This window comes from Hemitrygon akajei, chromosome 6 (genome assembly GCF_048418815.1).
Source record: "Hemitrygon akajei chromosome 6, sHemAka1.3, whole genome shotgun sequence".
NCBI lineage: Eukaryota > Metazoa > Chordata > Chondrichthyes > Myliobatiformes > Dasyatidae > Hemitrygon > Hemitrygon akajei.
In genome coordinates this window covers 184,125,517-184,144,662 of record NC_133129.1, presented here as the reverse complement: position 1 = coordinate 184,144,662, position 19,146 = coordinate 184,125,517, and the positions used below count along the sequence as shown (strand labels likewise).

At 44.3% G+C, this 19,146-nt stretch overlaps 1 protein-coding gene across 5 annotated transcripts in view; it reads left to right on the top strand.

The window, feature by feature from the left end:
• tead1a (TEA domain family member 1a) overlaps window positions 1-19,146 on the top strand; it is a 285,818-nt gene that overhangs the window by 109,848 nt on the left and 156,824 nt on the right. For all 5 annotated transcript variants that reach the window (XM_073049920.1, XM_073049917.1, XM_073049919.1 and 2 more), the window contains exon 3: window positions 15,489-15,743. In XM_073049920.1, the coding sequence (XP_072906021.1) occupies window positions 15,596-15,743 (148 nt within the window). In that variant the 5' untranslated portion in view covers window positions 15,489-15,595. The remainder of the gene's footprint in view (window positions 1-15,488; window positions 15,744-19,146) is intronic.

The window sequence follows — 19,146 nt, the reverse complement described above, 5'->3', positions numbered from 1 at the left end:
ATCAAATCCTGACATCTTCTCCCACCTGCAGCCTGACTCGTGATGATGCACCAAGAGTGAAAGAAAAGTACAAAGTAAATTTATTATCAAAGTACATTTATGCCACCAAATATAGTGGATTCTGGTTAACTGGGCCATCATTTAATCAGAACAGTTGCTTATTTGGGTCAAGTCTGGTAGAGCAAAAGGGTAATCGAGAAAATTGCCAGGACACCCTCTCATTTATTTGGGACACCATGTCCCTTAGCTGTGGCAGGGGGACTTACTGAACAGTTTCTAACTGGTGGCAGTCTCATGCACTTGAGTGGCCATGCTTAGAGCAAACAGGTTTTAAATGTCAGTGCAGTTGCTGGAAATCTGAGCAACACACAAAATACCAGAGGAACTCAGCAGGCCAGGCAGTATCGAGGAAAAGAGTGCATTCGGTGTTTCGGGCTGAGACCCTTTGGCAGGACTGGAGAAAAAAGCTGAGGAGTAGATTTAAAAAGTGGGGGGAGGGGAGAGAGAACACCAGGGGATAGGTGAAACCTGGAGGGGGAGGAAAGAAGTAAAGAGCTGGGAAGTTGATTGGTGAAAGAGACAGGAAGAAAGAAAAGTGGGGAGGAGCACCAGAGGGAGGCGATGGGCAGGCAAGGAGAATGGGTGGTGGGAAATGGTGAAGGGGGGGCCTTACCAGAAATTCAAGAAATCGATGTTCATACCTTGCAGACTACCCAAACAGAATATAAGGTATTGTTCCTCTAACTTAAGTGTGGCCTCACCATGACAGTGGAGGAGGCCATGGATGGACATATCGGAATGGGAATTAAAATGGGTGGCCCCTGGGAGATCCCGCTTTTTCAGGCAAGCAGAGCGTAGATGCTTGGTGACAGTCTCCCAATCTACGTTGGGTTTCAGCGATATACTGGAGGCCACACTGAGAGCACCAAACACAGTAAATGACCCCAACAGACTCACAGGTGAAGTGTTGCTTCACCTGGAAGGACTGTTTAGGACCCTGAATGGTAGTGAGGGAGGAGATGCAGGGGCAGGTGTGGCACTTGTTCCGCTTGCAAGGGTAAGTGCCAGGAGGAAGATCAGTGGAGAGGGACAAATGGACAAGGGGTTGCATAGGGAGTAATCCCTGCAGAAAGTGGGGGGAGGAGGGGAGATGTGTTTGGTGGTGGGTTCCTTTTGGAGATGGTGGAAGTTACAGAGAATTATGTGCTAGACACGGAGGCTGGTGAGGTGGTAGATGAGGAGAAGAGGAACCCTGTCCCTGGTAGGTGGCAGGAGGATGGGTAAAAGCAAATATGCATGAAATGGAAGAGATGCAGTTGAGGGTAGTGTTGAAGATGGAGGAAGGGAAGCCCCTTTCTTTGAAAAAGGAGGACATCCTCGTTCTAGAAAGAAAAGCCTCATCCTGTGAGCAGATGCGGCGGAGACGGAGGAATTGAAAGAAGGGGTTGGCATTTTTACAAGTAACAAGGTGGGACGAGATATAATTCAGGTAGCTGTGAGAGTCCATGGGTTTGTAATAGACATCGATGGCTAAGCTGTTTCTGGAGATAGAGATAGTGAGAATTGAGAAAGGAGAGGGAGGTGTCGGAAGTAGACCAGGTAAATTTGAGGGCAGGGTGGAAGTTGGAGGCAAAGTGGATGAAGCTGACGAGTTCAGCATGTGTGCAGGAAGCAGCACCGATGCAGTCATTGATGTAGCGTAGGAAAAGTGTGGGCTGTTCACCAGTGTAGGCTTGGAGCATCAGTTTTGAGTGATTTTTGTCACTGATAGTTGGTGAGAAATAAGCAGTAAGACAATTCAGAACTATTTTGCTCACTGCAGTTTCAAGCATTCAGGTTTGAAGATGCCAGAAATGACCAGGAGTGAAAATGAAACTATTTCACTACTTCAACAAGTTATGAATTATGAAGAATTTGAAGGCATCAACAATCATCCTGAATGTTACCATGAAAATGGAGATTTAGAGAATGCAATCATCGTGAACATTGTATGACAGCAGTCCGTTATCTACGCTCGGTGTCTGCTCTGATTTTTGTTCATTGTGTACACTGGATTAATTCCTCCCTCGATGACTATTACGAACAAATATACATTGAAGTAGTATTGGTGATGTTCTAATTTGCTCTGTATTTCATTTTACTCAGTTTCTGTTTTCATACTTTTGTACCTATTTCCATGAAACTCTCTATTTCCTGAGGAGACCTTTCCTGAGGAAACCAAGGTCCTTTAACATCTGCCGGACGATGCTGAGGATGTTCTATGAGGCTGTGGTGGCCAGTGCTATCATGTTTGCTGTTGTGTGCTGGGGCAGCAGGCTGAGGGTAGCAGACACCAAAAGAATCAACAAACTCATTCGTAAGGCCAGTGATGTTGTGGGGGTGGAACTGGACACTCTGACGGTGGTGTCTGAAAAGAGGATGCTGTCCAAGTTGCATGCCATCTTGGACAATGACTCCCATCCACTCCATAATGTACTGGTTAGGCACAGGAGTACATTCAGCCAGAGACTCATTCCATCGAGATGTAACACTGAGCGTCATAGGAAGTCATTCCTGCCTGTGGCCATCAAACTTTGCAACTCCTCCCTCGGAGTGTCAGACACCCTGAGCCAATGGGCTGGTCCTGGACTTATTTCCACTTGGCATGATTAACTTATTATTATTTAATTATGGTTTTATATTGCTATATTTCTTCACTATTTTTGGTTGGTGCAGCTGTAACGAAACCCAATTTCCCTCGGGATCAATAAAGTATGTCTGTCTGTCTGTCTTTGGCTAACTGGGCTAAAATGTACTGGTCCTGATTTATCCCAATTAATTGAAACCCACTCCAGTACCCTGAGATTCATTTTCTTGCAAGCATTCACAGTAAGTCCAATAGAGTCAATGAAAGACTCCACACCAATTTCCTAAAGGCAAACTGCAAATACAGACAAAAATCCTAAATAAATAAGCAATATATTTGGACAGCGCGGTAGTGTAATGGCTAGCATAACGGTATCACAGCACCAGCGACCTGGGTTCAATTCCTGCTGCTGTCTGTTAGGAGTTTGTATGTTCTCCCCATGACTGTGTGGGTTTCCTCCCGCATTTCAAATATGTAAGGGTTAGTAGATTAATTGTTCACATAAGTGTAATTGGGCAGCGTGGGCTCGTTGGGCCAGAAGGACCTGTTACCGTGCTGTATCTCGAAATAAAATGGAAAAAATAGACTGAGAATACGAGTTGTGGAGTCCTTGAAAGTGAGTCCATAGTATGTGGAATCAGTTCAGTGTTGAGGTGAGTGAAGTTATCCACAATGGTTCAGCAGCCTGATGCTTGAAGTGTAATAACTGTTCCTGAACACGTTTCATCTTTTGGATCAGAAATTCATCTTGTTGAGATTTGCTTTTTCTAATAATAGACATTGAATTAGCTCCAACACAGCAGTATTTGTTAGACGCTCTTGAGTTTTGACTATTTTTTCTCCTCCCTTTTGGTGATTGTATTCTTTCCAAGGCAGAGAACAATACATTTTCTGTTCCCGTTGCAAGGGAAGACGGTACTCTTTGAGTAGTGAACTTACTGTTTCATTGCTGTGCTCTCTAATGATGTTTTTCTTATTAACATCGTGGTTCCGTTTGGAGTTAAGTTTCTGCATTTTATTTGTTCCTCTGATGAAAAGTCGTTGTTGTCCCGAGCTGTTCGCTGAGTGACCAGTGTGAGAGCTGAATTTTGGAAGGAAGGTTTGCAGTTGGAACTGCCTTGTCAGCATTCAATATACCAAAAAAGGGAGGAATTCAGTGGAGGCTGCTCATTTGCATGTTTTCTGCTGACTTTCTTTGAAAGCTTTCTCTTGGCTGACTCTCTTGCCCTTATCCCCCCACCCCCCCGAATCATCCTGGGTTTAGACATATGCTCCAAGATCCCTTTCACAATCTGCTGCCTGCGACTTGCAGCTTACGACACATGAAGCGAGTTTACCCGTGGTGGAGCTTAGGTCTGGGAAGGACGTAGGAAGGAAAATCAGTAGTGGATTACGTTTGGAATGTGTCTGTGTGGTTAACTTGCAACCTTTCAGAAAATGAGAGCCCCAGGTTTTCAATGCTCCTTTCGGACCCCTTGGACTTGTTCCTGCTGTGCCTTCATACTGTGTGGTGGCCTTATATCAGGACTGGAGAAATCAACTGTTTATTTCCCTCCACAGATTATTTATTTATTGACAGAAAGCCTTTCTGCCCTCTGAACTATACTGCCCAGAAGGCCATTATGCCCTTTGGCTAATGCCGCCCAGCAACCCCCCAATTTAGTCCCATCCTAATCACAGAACAGTTTACAATGAGCAATTGTGTGGTACGTGGCCAAGTGGTTAAGGCGTTGGACTAGCGATCTGAAGGTCGTGAGTTCGAGCCCCAGCTGAGGCAGCGTGTTGTGTCCTTGAGCAAGGCACTTAACCACACATTGCTCCAGTCCACCCAGCTGAAATTGGCGAAATGCTGGGGGTTAACCTCGCGATAGACTGGCGACCTATCTGGGGGAGGGGGGGAGTCTCGTACTCTCAGTTGCTTCACGCCATGGAAACCGGCATAAGCTCCGGTGCCTGATGAGGCCACGAGGCTCGGGACAGATTTTAACTAGAACTAATTAATCTACCAACCGGTACGTCTTTGAGCTGTGGGAGGAAACTGGAGCACCCGGAGGAAACCCAAGCAGTTACGGGGAGAAGGAACAGCGGTGGGAAGTGAACCCAGGTTGATAGTACTGTAAAGCATTGTGCTAACCGCTACGCTATAGGGCCACCTGCCTGACCTGCTGAATTCCTCCTGCATTTTGTGTGTGTTGCTGGTGGAGTTCAGTCGGTCTAGCCAGATACGTGGGAGGAAAGGAATTGTCAGTGTTTCAGGTTGAAACCCTGCATTGTGACTGGATTTGTCATTGACATGACTGTTGATGGAATCTCAGATCTCCTTGAAGTCCAGAATTATTTCCTTGGGCTTGATGTTGAGTGCAAGGTTGTCGTCATGACACCATTCAACCAGCTGATCTCTCTTTGCAGTAGACTGCATCGTTTTCGTCTGAAATTCTACCGACAGCAGTGGTGTTTATAGGAGGCATATGAGCTATGCTTAGCCACACTCTCATGGGTGTAGTGCCGGGATCCCCAAACTTCTTTATGCCATGGACCAATACCATTAAGCAAGGGGTTGGGAACCCCTGGTAGTAGAAGTGGAGCAGTGGGCTAAGCATACAACCTTGAGGGATGCTTGTATCGATTGCGAGGAGGGTGTTATTACTGATCTGCTCAAACTGCGGTCTCCCGATAAGGAAGTCCAGGATCCATTTCATTACTCCGGTCCCATAAGCTCAGAATTCTGCCATTTGGCCCAAGTCTGCTGCACCGCTCCCATCATGGCCGATCTACTATCCCTCTGAATCCCATTCTCCTGCCTTCTCCCCGTGACCTTTGCAACCCTGACTATTCAAAACCTATCAATCTCTGCTTTAAAAATACTCAGTTACTTGGCCTCTATCGCCGCCTGTGGCAATGAATTCCGCAGATTCACCATCCTCTGAAATTCCTCCTCATCCGTGTTCTGAATGGGCTTCCCTCTACTCTGAGGCTGTGTCCTCTGATCCTAGACTTGGTACCGTATTTGTCGACGTGGAGCAGAGAGCGAGTTTGTAAATCTGTTTGGACATACGGCACGGAACAGGTTCTTTCGGTTCCACGAGCTGCAGTGCCAACTGTCCACCTACTTAACCCTAGCTTAATCACAGGACAGTTTACGATCAATTAACCTACTAACTGGTACGTCTGTGGGAGGAAACCAGAGCACCCGGAGAAAACCTATGCAGTCACGAGAAGAATGCATAAGCCTTCTTTCAGTCAACGTTGGAATTGTACTCTGAACCCTGATGCCCCAGCTTGTAATACTGTTGAGCTAAATGCTATGCATTTTGTTGTGTTAATAGTTCAAAGTAAATTTATTATCTAAATTTGTATATGTAACTGGACACTAACCTGAGATATAGTGATTCCTCTCAGTGACGGCCAACTAGCACAACAGGGAAACAACTGTCTTCTCCGTTCAATTTCAGCTGTGTAGATAGATAAACCCTTTACCTTTTCCAACCATCACCTCCCAGCTGCTTACATTATTGCCCACCCACTTGGCGTCACCTAGCACCTTCTAGCTTGTCCTCTTTCCTCTTCCCCCCACCACCTTATTCTGGCTTCTCCCCCTTCCTTTCCAGTCCTGATGAAGGGTTTGTGTGCGTGGGAGGAGCGTGGCTTGTTTTGTTCCGTGTTGTTCTGCCAAGTATGCAAGCATGGAGACGAGACGACTGCTTGGGTGTGTTAGGAGGGAGGAGCCTTTGCTGTTCTTGTTGTGTTCTGTTTGGATTGAGATGCAATGCAGAATCGGTCCTTCTGGTCCTTCGAGCCGTACAGCCCAGCGTTCTCCCAATTTAAGCCTAGCTTAATCACAGTGACCAATTACCCTACTAACTGGTAGTCTTTAGAATTTGGGAGGAAACCACAGCAGTAGGGGAAACCCACACAGTCACAAAGAGAATGTACAAAGTCCTTGTAGGCAGCAGTGAGAATTGAACCCTGGTCACAAGTACTAACCACTACTCTGCTGTGCTCCCGTATTGTGTACTGGCATTGTGGGACTGCTATGTTGGCACTGGAATGCTTGGTGACATTTGCAAGCTGCCCCCAGCACATCCTTGGGTTGTGTTGGTTGTTAATGCAAATGACGCATTTCACTGTATGTTTCGTCGGATGTGATAAATCTGAATATGAAAGAGGCTTAGAATAAGGATAAAAACTGCTGCAAACTAAAATAAACAGTCAGTTGGGGTGGGGCCAATTTCAGGAGACCTGTTCTGGGTAAAATGAAATTAAAGCCTGCTGGGTAAACCAACCACTGAACCAGGCAAGGTCTCTGCGGTTGAGATATATTACCAGTGGTGTAGGTACATTCCATAAGACCACAAGACATAGGAGCAGAATTAGGCCATTCAGCCCATCAAGTCTGCTCCGCCATTCCATCATGGCTGATTTATTATCCCTCTCAACCCCATTCTCCTGACTTATCCTGCTAACTTTTGACATCCTGTTTAATCAAGAACCTAAAACCTCCACTTTAAGTATACACAAAATGCTGGAGGAACTCAGCAGGCCAGGCAGCATCTATGGAACAGAGTACAGTCGACTTTTCAGGCTGAGTCCTGATGAAGGGTGTTGGCCTGAAATGTTGACTGTTTACCGTCTCCATAGACGCTGCCTGACCTGCTGAGTTCCTCCAGCATTTTGTCTGTGTTGTTTTGGATTTCCAGCATCTGCAGATTTTCTCATATCTCCACTTTAAATGTACCCAGTGACTTGGCCCCCACAGCTGTCTGTGGCAAAGAATTCCATCATTACCCCTACACCAGGCTGGACAGAAAGGGAGTGGCTGCAGGCTGATAGGTCATTTTCAAAAATGGAAGTGCGGAGATTCATGAAGAAAAATTTGCTGGATATTATATAAAAGTGGGGCATCAGGAACTCTTTCAAAGGGCCCGTATGGACGAATGGGCTGTTCCATTGACTATTACTGAATGATAATGCCAAACAGAATTCAAGCTCAAATTATAAAGAGTTCATTGTTATAAAACATTAAACTAATCCAAGTATAGACTATCTGGAGACATTCTGACTGTTTGCATCACTCTCTGCTATGGAGGAGCCACTGCACAAGGTCGGAGGGTTGTCGTCTCAGCCAACTCCATCATGGCCAATAACCTCCTCACCATCGAAGGGACCTTCACGAGGTCGTGCCCCAAGAAGGCGGCATCCATCATGAAGGATTCCCACCACCCAGGACATGCCATCTACTTGTTACTGCCATTGGGGAGGTGGTACAAGGGCCTGAAGACACACATTCATCGAACAGGAACAGCTTCCACCCCTCCACCCCCACCATCAGATTTCTAAATGGACCATCAACGCTACCTCCTTTTATCCCCACGGCACCAGCCTACCCGCCATCAGGGATGTCAGAAAGGTGTCAGAAAAGGGCCAGTGACATCGTGAAGGATCCCACCCACCCTACTCATGGACTGTTGGTCCCACTCCCATCAGGGAGGAGGCTACGTAGCATCCACACCAGGACCACCAGACTCAAAAACAGTTACTTTCCCCAAGCAGTAAGGCTGATCAACACCTCCACCCACTAACCCACCCCTCCACACCCCCAGACACCACTACTTTATCGTTTCCTGTCAGTCACCTTATGTGTAGACACCCCTGTGCCTAGTGTCACTTTATGGACATACAGTCAATCTGTGTATATTATATAAGCTAACTTATGTACCCATTCTTTATCTTATCGTGGGTTTTTTTGTGCTGCATCAGATCTGAATTAACAAATATTTTGTTCTCCTTTACCCATGTGTTCTAGAAATGACATTAAACAACCTTGAATCTTATTTTGCCATTTATAGAAAAATTTGCACTGCATCATAGAAGAGAGTGATAACAAATCTGATTCTGTCACTGGCCTTGAGAAGTGAGTCAGCTGCTTTGTTGTGTGGTCCTGTAGACAAAGAGAAAATGCCAATGGAAGGCAGCAGATTCCCTCTTAGAATACAGAGCATACTTGCCTGTTTGAATATCTCCTTCTATTACATGACCTCCAGTCCCATTAGCAACATAGCAACTAAACGGATCTCTTCTGTCTACACAAGTCCATATTCTTCCATTTCCTCACATTCATGTGCCTATCTAAACATACTTTAAATGCACATAATATATCTGTCTCTACAAACAACCCAGACACTCACAACACCCTGTGTAAAAAAAAACTTTGCCCCTCACATCATCTTTGAACTTACCCCTTCTCACATTTACTGCGTGCCCTCTGGTATTAGACATCTCAACCCTGAGAAAAAGAAAAGACCCCTCTCCAAAGAGGCAGAGTTTTCCAACAGTGTCATAGTCACCACAACCACAATTATCATTCCAGTGTGGGCTTAAGGAATGGAAATAAAATCTCTCCGGAGGACGATAAATAAATCTTCCCAATGATTAGTTCAGGATCTCTCGCTCAGTAACAAAACCAGACTCAAAATTCACCACGCAAAGTCAACCACAAAAATCAAATAAAATCACTGTGGCAAAAATACTAAGTTTGAGTGTGGCAGATTATTTTTAAAAGCACAATTTAAAACTACTGTAAATGCTTTAGTATTTATGACTTTAACAGAGCAGTGATACAGAGTTTCAGAATTCTGGATAAGGACATGCAATTCTTTTCAAACCCACGTCCTCACCGTTCCCCGTGCACAGAGTAACGTACTGCAGCATATAATATCTGCAGGTACATTCATACCTACTTACAGGCAGTCACAGTAAATACAAAAAAAAACAATAGAATCAAAGTTCAAAGAAAATTTTGTTATCAGAGTACATAATGTCACAACATACAATGCTGAGATTGGTTTGCAGCGGGCATAGCGATCAAATAGTAATTATAGCAGGATGAGTGAAAGATCAGCCAGAGTGCTGAAGACAACCAACTATGTAAATGCAAATATAAATAAATAGCAATAAATCACATGAATGTGAAATAACAAGAGAAAGAGTCCTTAAAGTGGAATCGTTGGTCGTGGGAAACATCTTGATGGATGAGCATGGTTTTCCCCTTTGTTAATGCCCTCATGAAAATTAATCTCAGGTCGTATATAGAGACATGCACTTTGATAATATTCTACTTTGATAAAAATTTTACTTTGAAGTTTGAAGTAATGTGCTTATGAGGTAAATATTTAATATGAAAGCAATAGTTCTGGCTCTGACTGCAGTGTGTAATATTACTGGATGGGATTACTGTCAGTGAGTAGCTGATAGGTATTTCTACCAATGTTTATTCTGTGCTACAAATGACATTAACAAGTTCAGTCACTTAGATAAAACAAGACTATTTAAAACATTCTCAAATCAAATACCAAGCTGTGATGTTAGCTGGCAAGTCTCTGAACTTCACACTGAAGTGTTTCTATTCATGCCCTCTCAGCTCAAGAACAAGGCAAAGTAATTTATTAACACTATTATTTAATTAGCTTGTTTATAATTTGAAATTATTTTTTCTTGTTCTTGAGAGAAAGCAGGCAACCCCCATGAGGGAGAAGGGGCGGGGAGCATTGATAGGGTAGACGGTGAATCTTTTTCACAGGATGAGAATGTCAAATATCAGAGTAATGCTTTAATGTGAGATGGGAACATTTGAAAGAGATTTATGAGGCAATTATTCTCCCTCCCCCCCCCCCCACCCCCCTTGCACAGAGTGGAAGATGCCTGAGACATGCTGCTAGAGAGGAGGTGGAACTGGATATGGTGGTGCTGATTGAGAAGCATTTACTCAGGCAGGAAATATCCCATGTACAGGCAGACGGGATGAGTTAAAATGGGCACTGTGGTCAACACAGACTGTATGGGCAGAAGGGTCTGCTCCTATGCCATACTGTTCTCTGCTCTAATTGCGATGACCATGCTCTCTTCTCACTGCTGCCATCAGGAAGGTTACAAGAGTGTTATGTCCCATGCCACCAGCTTCAGGAACAGTTACTACTCTTCAACATCAGGCTCCTGAACCAGAGGGGATAACTCCAGTCACCTCAGCAACGAACTGTTCCCACACCCTGTGGACTCACTTTCATGGACTCTTCATCTCATATTTATTGCTCCTTTATTATTTATTTTTCTCTTCTATATTTGCATAGTCTGTTGTCTTTTTTACATTGGCATTTGTCTGTCTTGTTTTGTGTAGTCATTTACTGATTCTGTTGTGTTTCTTTGTACTTGCGGTGAATGCCCACAAAATCCTGAATCCAGGGCTGTATGCGGTAATGTGTATATACTTTGAACTTTAAAGTGCGGTCTCACCAGTGACTTGTACAACTGCAACATAATGTCCCAAATCCTACACTCAATGCCCTGACTGATGGAATCATATCCTTCATCATCTGATCCAACATTCCCTCTTTTTTACAGCTGTGCAGACCAATCATTGCTTTGAGTGGGAAATTTTTACATATTCTGAAAACTGCACGACACTTTTAATAAAACATAATATAAAAGAAAATTTTAGCTGTGTGGCCACAAAGGATATGTGCATGGGAGCATTTCAGTTATTACACTGTTGTGCACCCATGCAACTTAAGAGAGAATAGTGGTCTGTATGTGCGGTAGAGGGTGATTATGGGTTGGACATAGTAGAGGCACACATTCACGTGGTAGCCTAATATGCAGGTTCATTACTGGGACGAATGAGGATCAGGATTAGGCCCTTGGGCCTACCATGTTTTACCATACTCATTAAGCTAATGAAATTTCAACACGAGATTTTGCAAATGCTGGAAATCTTGAGCAAAACACAAACTGTTAAAGGAGCTTAGCAAGTCAGGCAGAATCTATGAAGAGGAATAAAACCGATATTTTGGGCTGAGACCTTCGAATTGTTGTTAATGTACCTGCCTCAGCTCGTTCCATATACTGACCACCCTCTGTGTGAAAATGTTGCTCACCACTTACTGCCTGTTATGCCACTGGCATTTTGGGCAGCAGTGAAGTGCCTCCATCTCTGGCACGTTCAGGGCTTCCTTCATCGTGTCAGTAGCTTCCCCTCTGTTTTTCACCACTGTCAGTCACAAGTCCCGGGTGGAGACTCAAGAATACTGTTGCACACAGCTATAGAAGGAGACTCCATTGCTGTCTCCGTAACAGTTTTGTTTGACCAGACCTGAGCTGAACCCCAGAACCTGGAGGACTGGTGGACCACTCTTGGTCTGACCTCTACCCTTTTGACCTCTTTAGTAAAGTTTTGCCAAAGCCTAAAGCCCTGACTCCAGCCATCACAGTGCTCCGGGTCATTGAGGTGCGCAAGCCTCCAAACCACGGTAGGGTTGAGGTCTTCTTGCAGAGTCGTCCCTCACATTCCTCTTAAATCTTTCCCCTCGCAGCTTAGACCCCTGCACTCTGTTTTGTGATTCCTGAACCCTGGGAAAAAGACTGTGTGCATTCTCCTTACCGTGATTTAATACCCTTCAAGAGGATTATGTTGATACAAGGTCATGGCAAGAGGGGAAAGATTTAAGAGGGACTTGAGGGGCAAGTGTTTGTTATTATCAACACAACATTTTTTAATAACGCAGAGGGTGGATGTATTTAGAATGGGCTGCCAGAAGGCTGCTTGGTAGTGTAGCGGATGCCACAACGCTATTACAGCTCAGAGTGTTTTGGAGCCCAATACCAATGCTGCCTGTAAGGAGTTTGTAAATTCTCCCTGTGACTGTGTGAATTTCCACTGGGTTCAAAGATCAAAGTACATTTATAATCAAAGTATGCGTCGATATACAACCTTGAGATTCACCTACGTACAGGCAGCCACAAAGCAAGAAATCTGAAAGAATCCAAGTTTTTAAAAAAAGTCCCAACACCCAATGCACAGAGAAAGAGGAAAAAAACACAAACTATGCAAACAACAGAAGCAAGCAACAGTATTCCGAACCAAATTGAGTCCATCGACCCCAATCCTGGAGCAGCTGGAGTAAGCCCAGAGCCTCGGTCTCAGTTTATTGTATAGCGGGGGAAATTCTCGTGAAGCTTGCAGACATGAAGCACACAGCAGCCAGAGCAGGCTCACAGCCTCAGTGAGGAGAGCAGAGTAAAATGTTGCAGATTAGAACCAACTTGACCCTCTCTTCTGGTCCCACTTCCTGCCTTTCTAGTCAGTCTGACTCAGCATTTAAATTGTCCGAGCACTGGGTCGTCCCCCGAATTCGGGGTTGAGCCTCGCCGCAGTGATTCACTCTGGGTTGCTTTTAGCCCGTACTCGATCTTTCCAAATTGGCGCGGCTCTTAGCTGGATCAAACCGCGCTCCAAGTTTGGGTGGACAGGTCTGAAACTCCTCTGCTTCAATATTTAACTTCGAACATCTCTCAGAACATTCTCCAGTTTCCTCCCACAGTTTAAAGATGTACCAGTTAGTAGGTGAATTGGTCATTGTAAATTGTCCTCTATTAGGCTAGGGTTAAATCGGTGGCTACTGGGCATCACGGCTTAAAGAGCCTGTTGTGTGCTGTTTCTCTACATAAATAAGAAGTCATTGCAGGTACAATAACTGTTGCAAAGGTTTAGAAACATGGGTAAATGGGACTAGCTCGGGCGGGGCATTTTGTTCACCATGGACCAGTTGAGCCTGACCCCTTATCCTCTCACACACTCTGTTGATTAAAGTCTCATCAGCCTGTCCAACCTCTCCCAATAACTCCGGTAAAATCCTCTCAGATAGGAATCTTGGTGGGCATGGACTGGTTAGGCCGAAGGGCCGGTACTCTGCTGTGTTAATGATTTAGACCATAGATCATTGAACACTACAGCATGGGAACAGGCGCTTTCGCCCACCGTGCTGTGCCAAACCAACTAAATTAGTATCAATAGCCCGTAAACTAGCCTCTTCTGCCTACACATTGCCATATCCTTCCATTTCTCTCAAATCCACGTGCCTATCTAAACGTCTCTTAAAGTCTCTTAACGTTTCTGCCTCTATCACCACCCTGGGCAGTGCATTCCAGGCACACACCACTCTCTGAATAAAAAAATACTTGCCCTTTGCATCTCCTTTGAAGTTACCTCCCCCCCCCCCCACCTCAACTTAAATCAACCCTGGGAAAAAGATACTGTCTCCCTACTCTGTCTGTGCCTCTCATAATTTTATAAACCTCTATCAGATCTCCCCTCTGCTTCAGAGAAAACACCAAGTTTTTCCAACCTCTTGTGATAGCACACACCCTGTAATCTAGGCAACATTCTGATCAACCTCTTCTGCACCCTCTCCAAAGTCTCAACATTCTTCCTATAGTGGGGTGGTCAGAACTGTATACAGTTTCTTTGGCATCTTGTTGTTACAGTGGTGCTACAACGTTTGTGAATCCTGTAGATTTTTCTTTATTTCTGCATAAATACGACCAAAAATGTGATCAGATCTTCAAGTAAATCCTGAAACTAGATAGAGAATCTAATTAAATAAATAACACAGAAAAGCATTATGCTCATTAATTTATTTATTGAATAAAATGATCCAATATTATATGTATTTGTGGGAAGAAGTATGTGAACTTTTGCCTTCAGTAACTGGTTTGACACTCCTGTACAGCAATAACTTCACCCAAATGTTTCTGGTAACTATTGATCAGCCCTGCACAATCAGCTTAGAGAAATTTGAGGCCATTCCTCCTTACAAAACTGTTTCAATTCTGGAATGCTGGTGGGCTTCCTTGCATCAACAGCTTCCTTCAGATCCTTCTACGTTTCTAGAGGATTAAAGTCAGGACTTTGCAAAAGACAAGTTTTCTTCTTTTTGAACAACTCTGTTGTTGATTTACTCTCGTCTTTCGGATCATTGTTTTGTTGCATCATCCAAATTCTATTAAGCTTCAGGTGATGGATTGCTACCCTGACGTTCTCCTGTAAAATGTCTTGATGCAATTTTGAATTCATTGTTCCCTCAACGATTGCGAGCTGTCTAGGCCCTGAGGCAGCAAAGCAGCCCCAAACCATGATGATCCTTCCACTGTGCTTCACAGTTGGCATGAGACGTGCAGCAATGTGTTTTTTTTAAAGCAGTTTCCCCTATGGTTCCTTCCATGAGCACCATTCTTGTTCAGTGTTTTTCTCACAGTGGACACATGAACAGAGATTTCAGTAAGTTCTAGAGATTTCTGCAGGTCTTTCGCTGTTACCTTTGGGTTCTTTTTCACCTGCTTCAGCATCACACATTGTACTCTTGGTGTGATCTTTGCAGGATGCCCACTCCTGGGGAGAGTAGCAACTGAAGTGAGTTTCCTACATTTATACACAATTTCTCTTTCTGTGGACTGATGAACACTCAGGTCTTTAGAAATGCTTTTGTGGCCTTTTCCAGCTTCACGTATCTCTACAATTCTTCTTCTTAGGTCCTCTGAAAGTTGTTGTGATCGAGGCATGGTGCACAAAAAACAGATCTTTCTTGAGAAGAGCAGACTCTGTCAGTAACCTGACTTTGTGTGTCTTTTTTATAGGGCAGAGCACCTCTACAACCCACACCTCCAATCTCATCTCATTGCTTGGAACATCTGACTCCAAATAGCTTTGTAGAAGGCATTAGCCCAGAGGTTCACATACTTTTTTCAACAAATACATGAAATATTGGATCATTTTTCTCAATAAAGAAATGAACAAGTGTAATGTTTTTGTGTTATTTATTTAATTGGTCCTCTTGCATGAAAATCTGATCACGTTTTAGGTCATAGTTATGCAGAAGTAGAGACAATTTCCACAGGGCTCACAAACTTTCTAGCACCACTGTATATACACTTGAGTGCCTGAGCTGACTGGAATTTTTCGCATATTTGTTTAGGAACTGAATGCATAAGTCTGGCCTTTATTAAAATGTAACTTCTGTTTCTGATTTCTCTGCAGATTTTCTCTTAGTTGGGCTCCAGGCCTAAGGCTTGGGGAGATCCGGCGTCGCCATAGATTCCAACAACTGGAGCGGCAGCGAGAGTCCTGCCGAAGATCCGGACAGGATGACCGACTCTGCCGATAAGCCGATGGACAACGACGCGGAGGGGGTGTGGAGTCCGGACATCGAGCAGAGCTTCCAGGAGGCGCTGGCCATCTACCCTCCCTGCGGCAGGCGGAAGATCATCCTGTCCGATGAGGGCAAAATGTATGGTGAGTCAATGAGAGAGGAGCATCACTGGGCGGATGTGACGCTGAGGCTTTATAAGGCATTCGCCATACTGCACTGGAAGTATTGTAAGCAGTTTTGGACCATGTATCTAAGAAAGGATGTGCTGCTATTGGAGAGGGTCAAGAGGGCGTTCATGAGAATGATTCCCAGGAATGAAAGGGTTAATGTATGAGGAGCGTTTGATGGCTTTGGGCCCGTACACACTGGAGTTTAGAAGAATGGGGTGGTGGGGGAGAAATCCCATTAAAATCTTTCTGGTATCGAAAAGAGTGAATGTGGAGAGGATGTCTCCAGTGGTGGGGGAGTCTAGGACCAGAGGACACAGCCTCAGAATAGAGAGACGTTCATTCAGATTAGAGATGAGGAGGAATTTCTTCAGCCAGAGGGTAGTGAATCAGTGGAATTCATTGCCACAGGCGGCAGTGGGGGCTAATTCATTGGGTATATTTAATGCGGAGATTGGTAGGTTCTTGATGAGTCAGGGCACCAATGGCTACAGGGAAAATGCAGGAGAATGGGGTTGAGAGGGATAATAAATCAGCCATGATGGAATGGCAGAGAAGTCTAGAAGGGCTGAATGGCCTAATTCTGCTCCTAGCTCTTATAGAGCAGATGGAGTGCTGGCAGCTGAGTTTCCGTCTCCGTGTCTCCCTCTGCTCTTTTATCCTCTCCCCCCCCACCCCCGAAACCCGCCCTGAAATCAAGCGCCTCTCTGCATAGCTTTCCGATGAGGTAATGGAAAACCAGGGGGAAGACTTTTTCTTTCTGCATGTGGCGCCTTGCAAATCCAAATAGCGGCAGTTTGCTGCTGTGCACCTGTCGTTCTGAGTGAACTGCATTTATATTAAAAAAACAAGTATTGTGTCACAGAGCAAGTCTTGCAGCTGGTGTGAGCAAAGCAAGAGGCCAGATTGGGGGGTGGGGGGGGGGGGAGTTGCTTGTTGCAGACCTGCTGGGAGAGAGATCCTGACAATAACAGCAAAATGCATTGAGAATTTAAGCTGTAACTCTTTTAACCTCGGGATGATACTCCGCCTGGGAGATTAATGTCGTCACTCGAGTCCCAATAAAGGAAGAGGGAATTTTAGCTGCTCGTGGTTGGCCTAATCTTTTCCAGCTCTGCATTTCAAACATTTAAGCTTTGGCAAGGTGAATGAGGGATAAGCGTATCCTGTGGCGGGGACGGTCAGTGAGGGGCAGATATTTCACACAAAGCATAGAACAGTACAGTTCTGTTGTGTATTTAATATTTCAGTAATATGAGTAATGTATGTTGATTAATCATTCTTGTTCATTTAAATAATTACAGGTTATATGCATAAATACATGAATCACATATGTCATCACACTGTCGCGTGATACGTGCACGACTCGCTTAAAGTAAATGCAAAGTTAGACTCATGTTTTGAACTCCTTTAAATTTGTCTTCCTTTAAATTAGTTTAAAATTTTAAAGTTACAAAACAACAAATTCCTCATACTCTTACACTCTAAGGAATAAAGTCCTAACCTATTCAACCTTTGAGGACCCAGGTCCTCAAATCCCAACACCATCCTAGTAAATTTATTTTCTTTGTAAGGTGGCTGGCATTTAAGGAAATATTACATGATTTGTTACAATTATGCATTTTTTTTTAGGGTGCAAAGCACAACGGGGCTAAAACATGAAAGAAAGTGATTTATAAATCTGCCAGGAAAAAAAAATGGTTTTAAAATTTGACGAAGGATTACCGAGAATTTGATGAAGAGAAAATGGTGTACAAGAATAAACTGGTGAAAAATTTTAAAGGAAAATTTTAAAAACTGTTAGGGTCTTCTTAGAAAGATAAAAAAAAAGAAAAGGCTAGTTAGAGTAGTAGTACCTTTCTTCCAGATGGAGGCAGGACAACATATAATTGGGGATAACATATAATACTACAGCACAGTACAGGCCCTTTGGCCCACAATGTTGTGTTGACCTACTCCAAGATCAGTCTAACCCTTCCCTCCCACACTGCCCTCCATTTCTCTATCATAGATGTGCCTATCGAAGATTTTCTATCCAAGATTATCTGCCTCTGCCAACACTCTTGGCAGGGCATTCCACAAACCCGCCACTCTGTTTAAAAAAGAAACTACCTCTGACATCCCCCCCCACCCCAATCCTAACCTTAACCCTAATGCGAGGGATCCTGAGCTGGAGAATTCCGTCCCATGGTGGTACTCCTCCTCCAGCTCTACCCCTTTTGCCAATCAACTTTCCAGCTCTTAGCTTCATCCTCCCCCTTCTGTCTTCTCCTATTGTTTCAGATCTTCCCCTCCCCCTCCCACTTTCAAATCTCTTTCTGACTTTCCTTTCAGTTAGTCCTAACGAAGGGTCTCAGCCCGAAACGTCGACTGTGCTTCTTTCTGTAGATGCTGCCTGGCCTGCTGTGTTCCACCAGCATTTTGTGTGTGTTGCTTGAATTTCCATCATCTGCAGATTTCTTTGTTTTAGACATATTTTTCTACAGGTGTGGTTTGCCATTGCTGCCTCCTGGGCGGTGACTTTACAAAACAGGTGACAATACTCTTCAGAGATTGTCTGCCTGGTGTCAGTGGCCGCATAACCAGGACTTGTGATTTGCTCCAGCTGCTCAAACAACCATCCACCACCACCTCCCATGGCTTCACATGACCCTGATCGGGGGCTAAGCAGGTGCTACACCTTGCCCAAGGGTGACTGCAGGCTAGCGGAGGGAAGGAGCACCTTACACCTCCTTTGGTTGAGACGTATCTCTATCCCACCACTTTATCTATAGCCTTCATGATTTTATATACCTTTATAAGATCTCCTCTCATTCTCCTAAACACAAGGGAGTAAAGTCCTCACCTATTCAACCTTTCCCTATAACTCAAGTCCTCAGATCCCGACGACATTGTTGTAATTTTTCTGTTAAAGTGGCTCATTTACAGAAAGAGCACTTGAGTTGCTATAGATATACATCTCTTTAAAACACAAACACACTGCCAGATAACTCACAAAAGAAAAAGCCAGGACAAAACTAAAGCATTCTTGAGGCTTAGGGTGGTTGTAAAAATTAGAGTTATAGACAAGTACTGTGCAGAAACAAGCCCTCTGGCTCATTTCGTCTGTGCTGAACCATTTAAACTGCCAGCTCCCATTGATCTGAACCCGGACCACAGCCCTCCATATCCCTACCGTCCATGTACCTATCCAAACTGCTCTTTTAACGTTGGAATCGAGTTTGCATGCACCACTTGTGCTGGCAGCTCATTCCACATTCTCACCACCCTCAGTGAAGAAGTTTCCCTTCATGTTCCCCTTAAAATCTTTACCTTTCACCCTTAACCCATGACCTCTGCTTGTAGTTCCATTCAACCTCAGTGGAAAAAGCCTGTATTT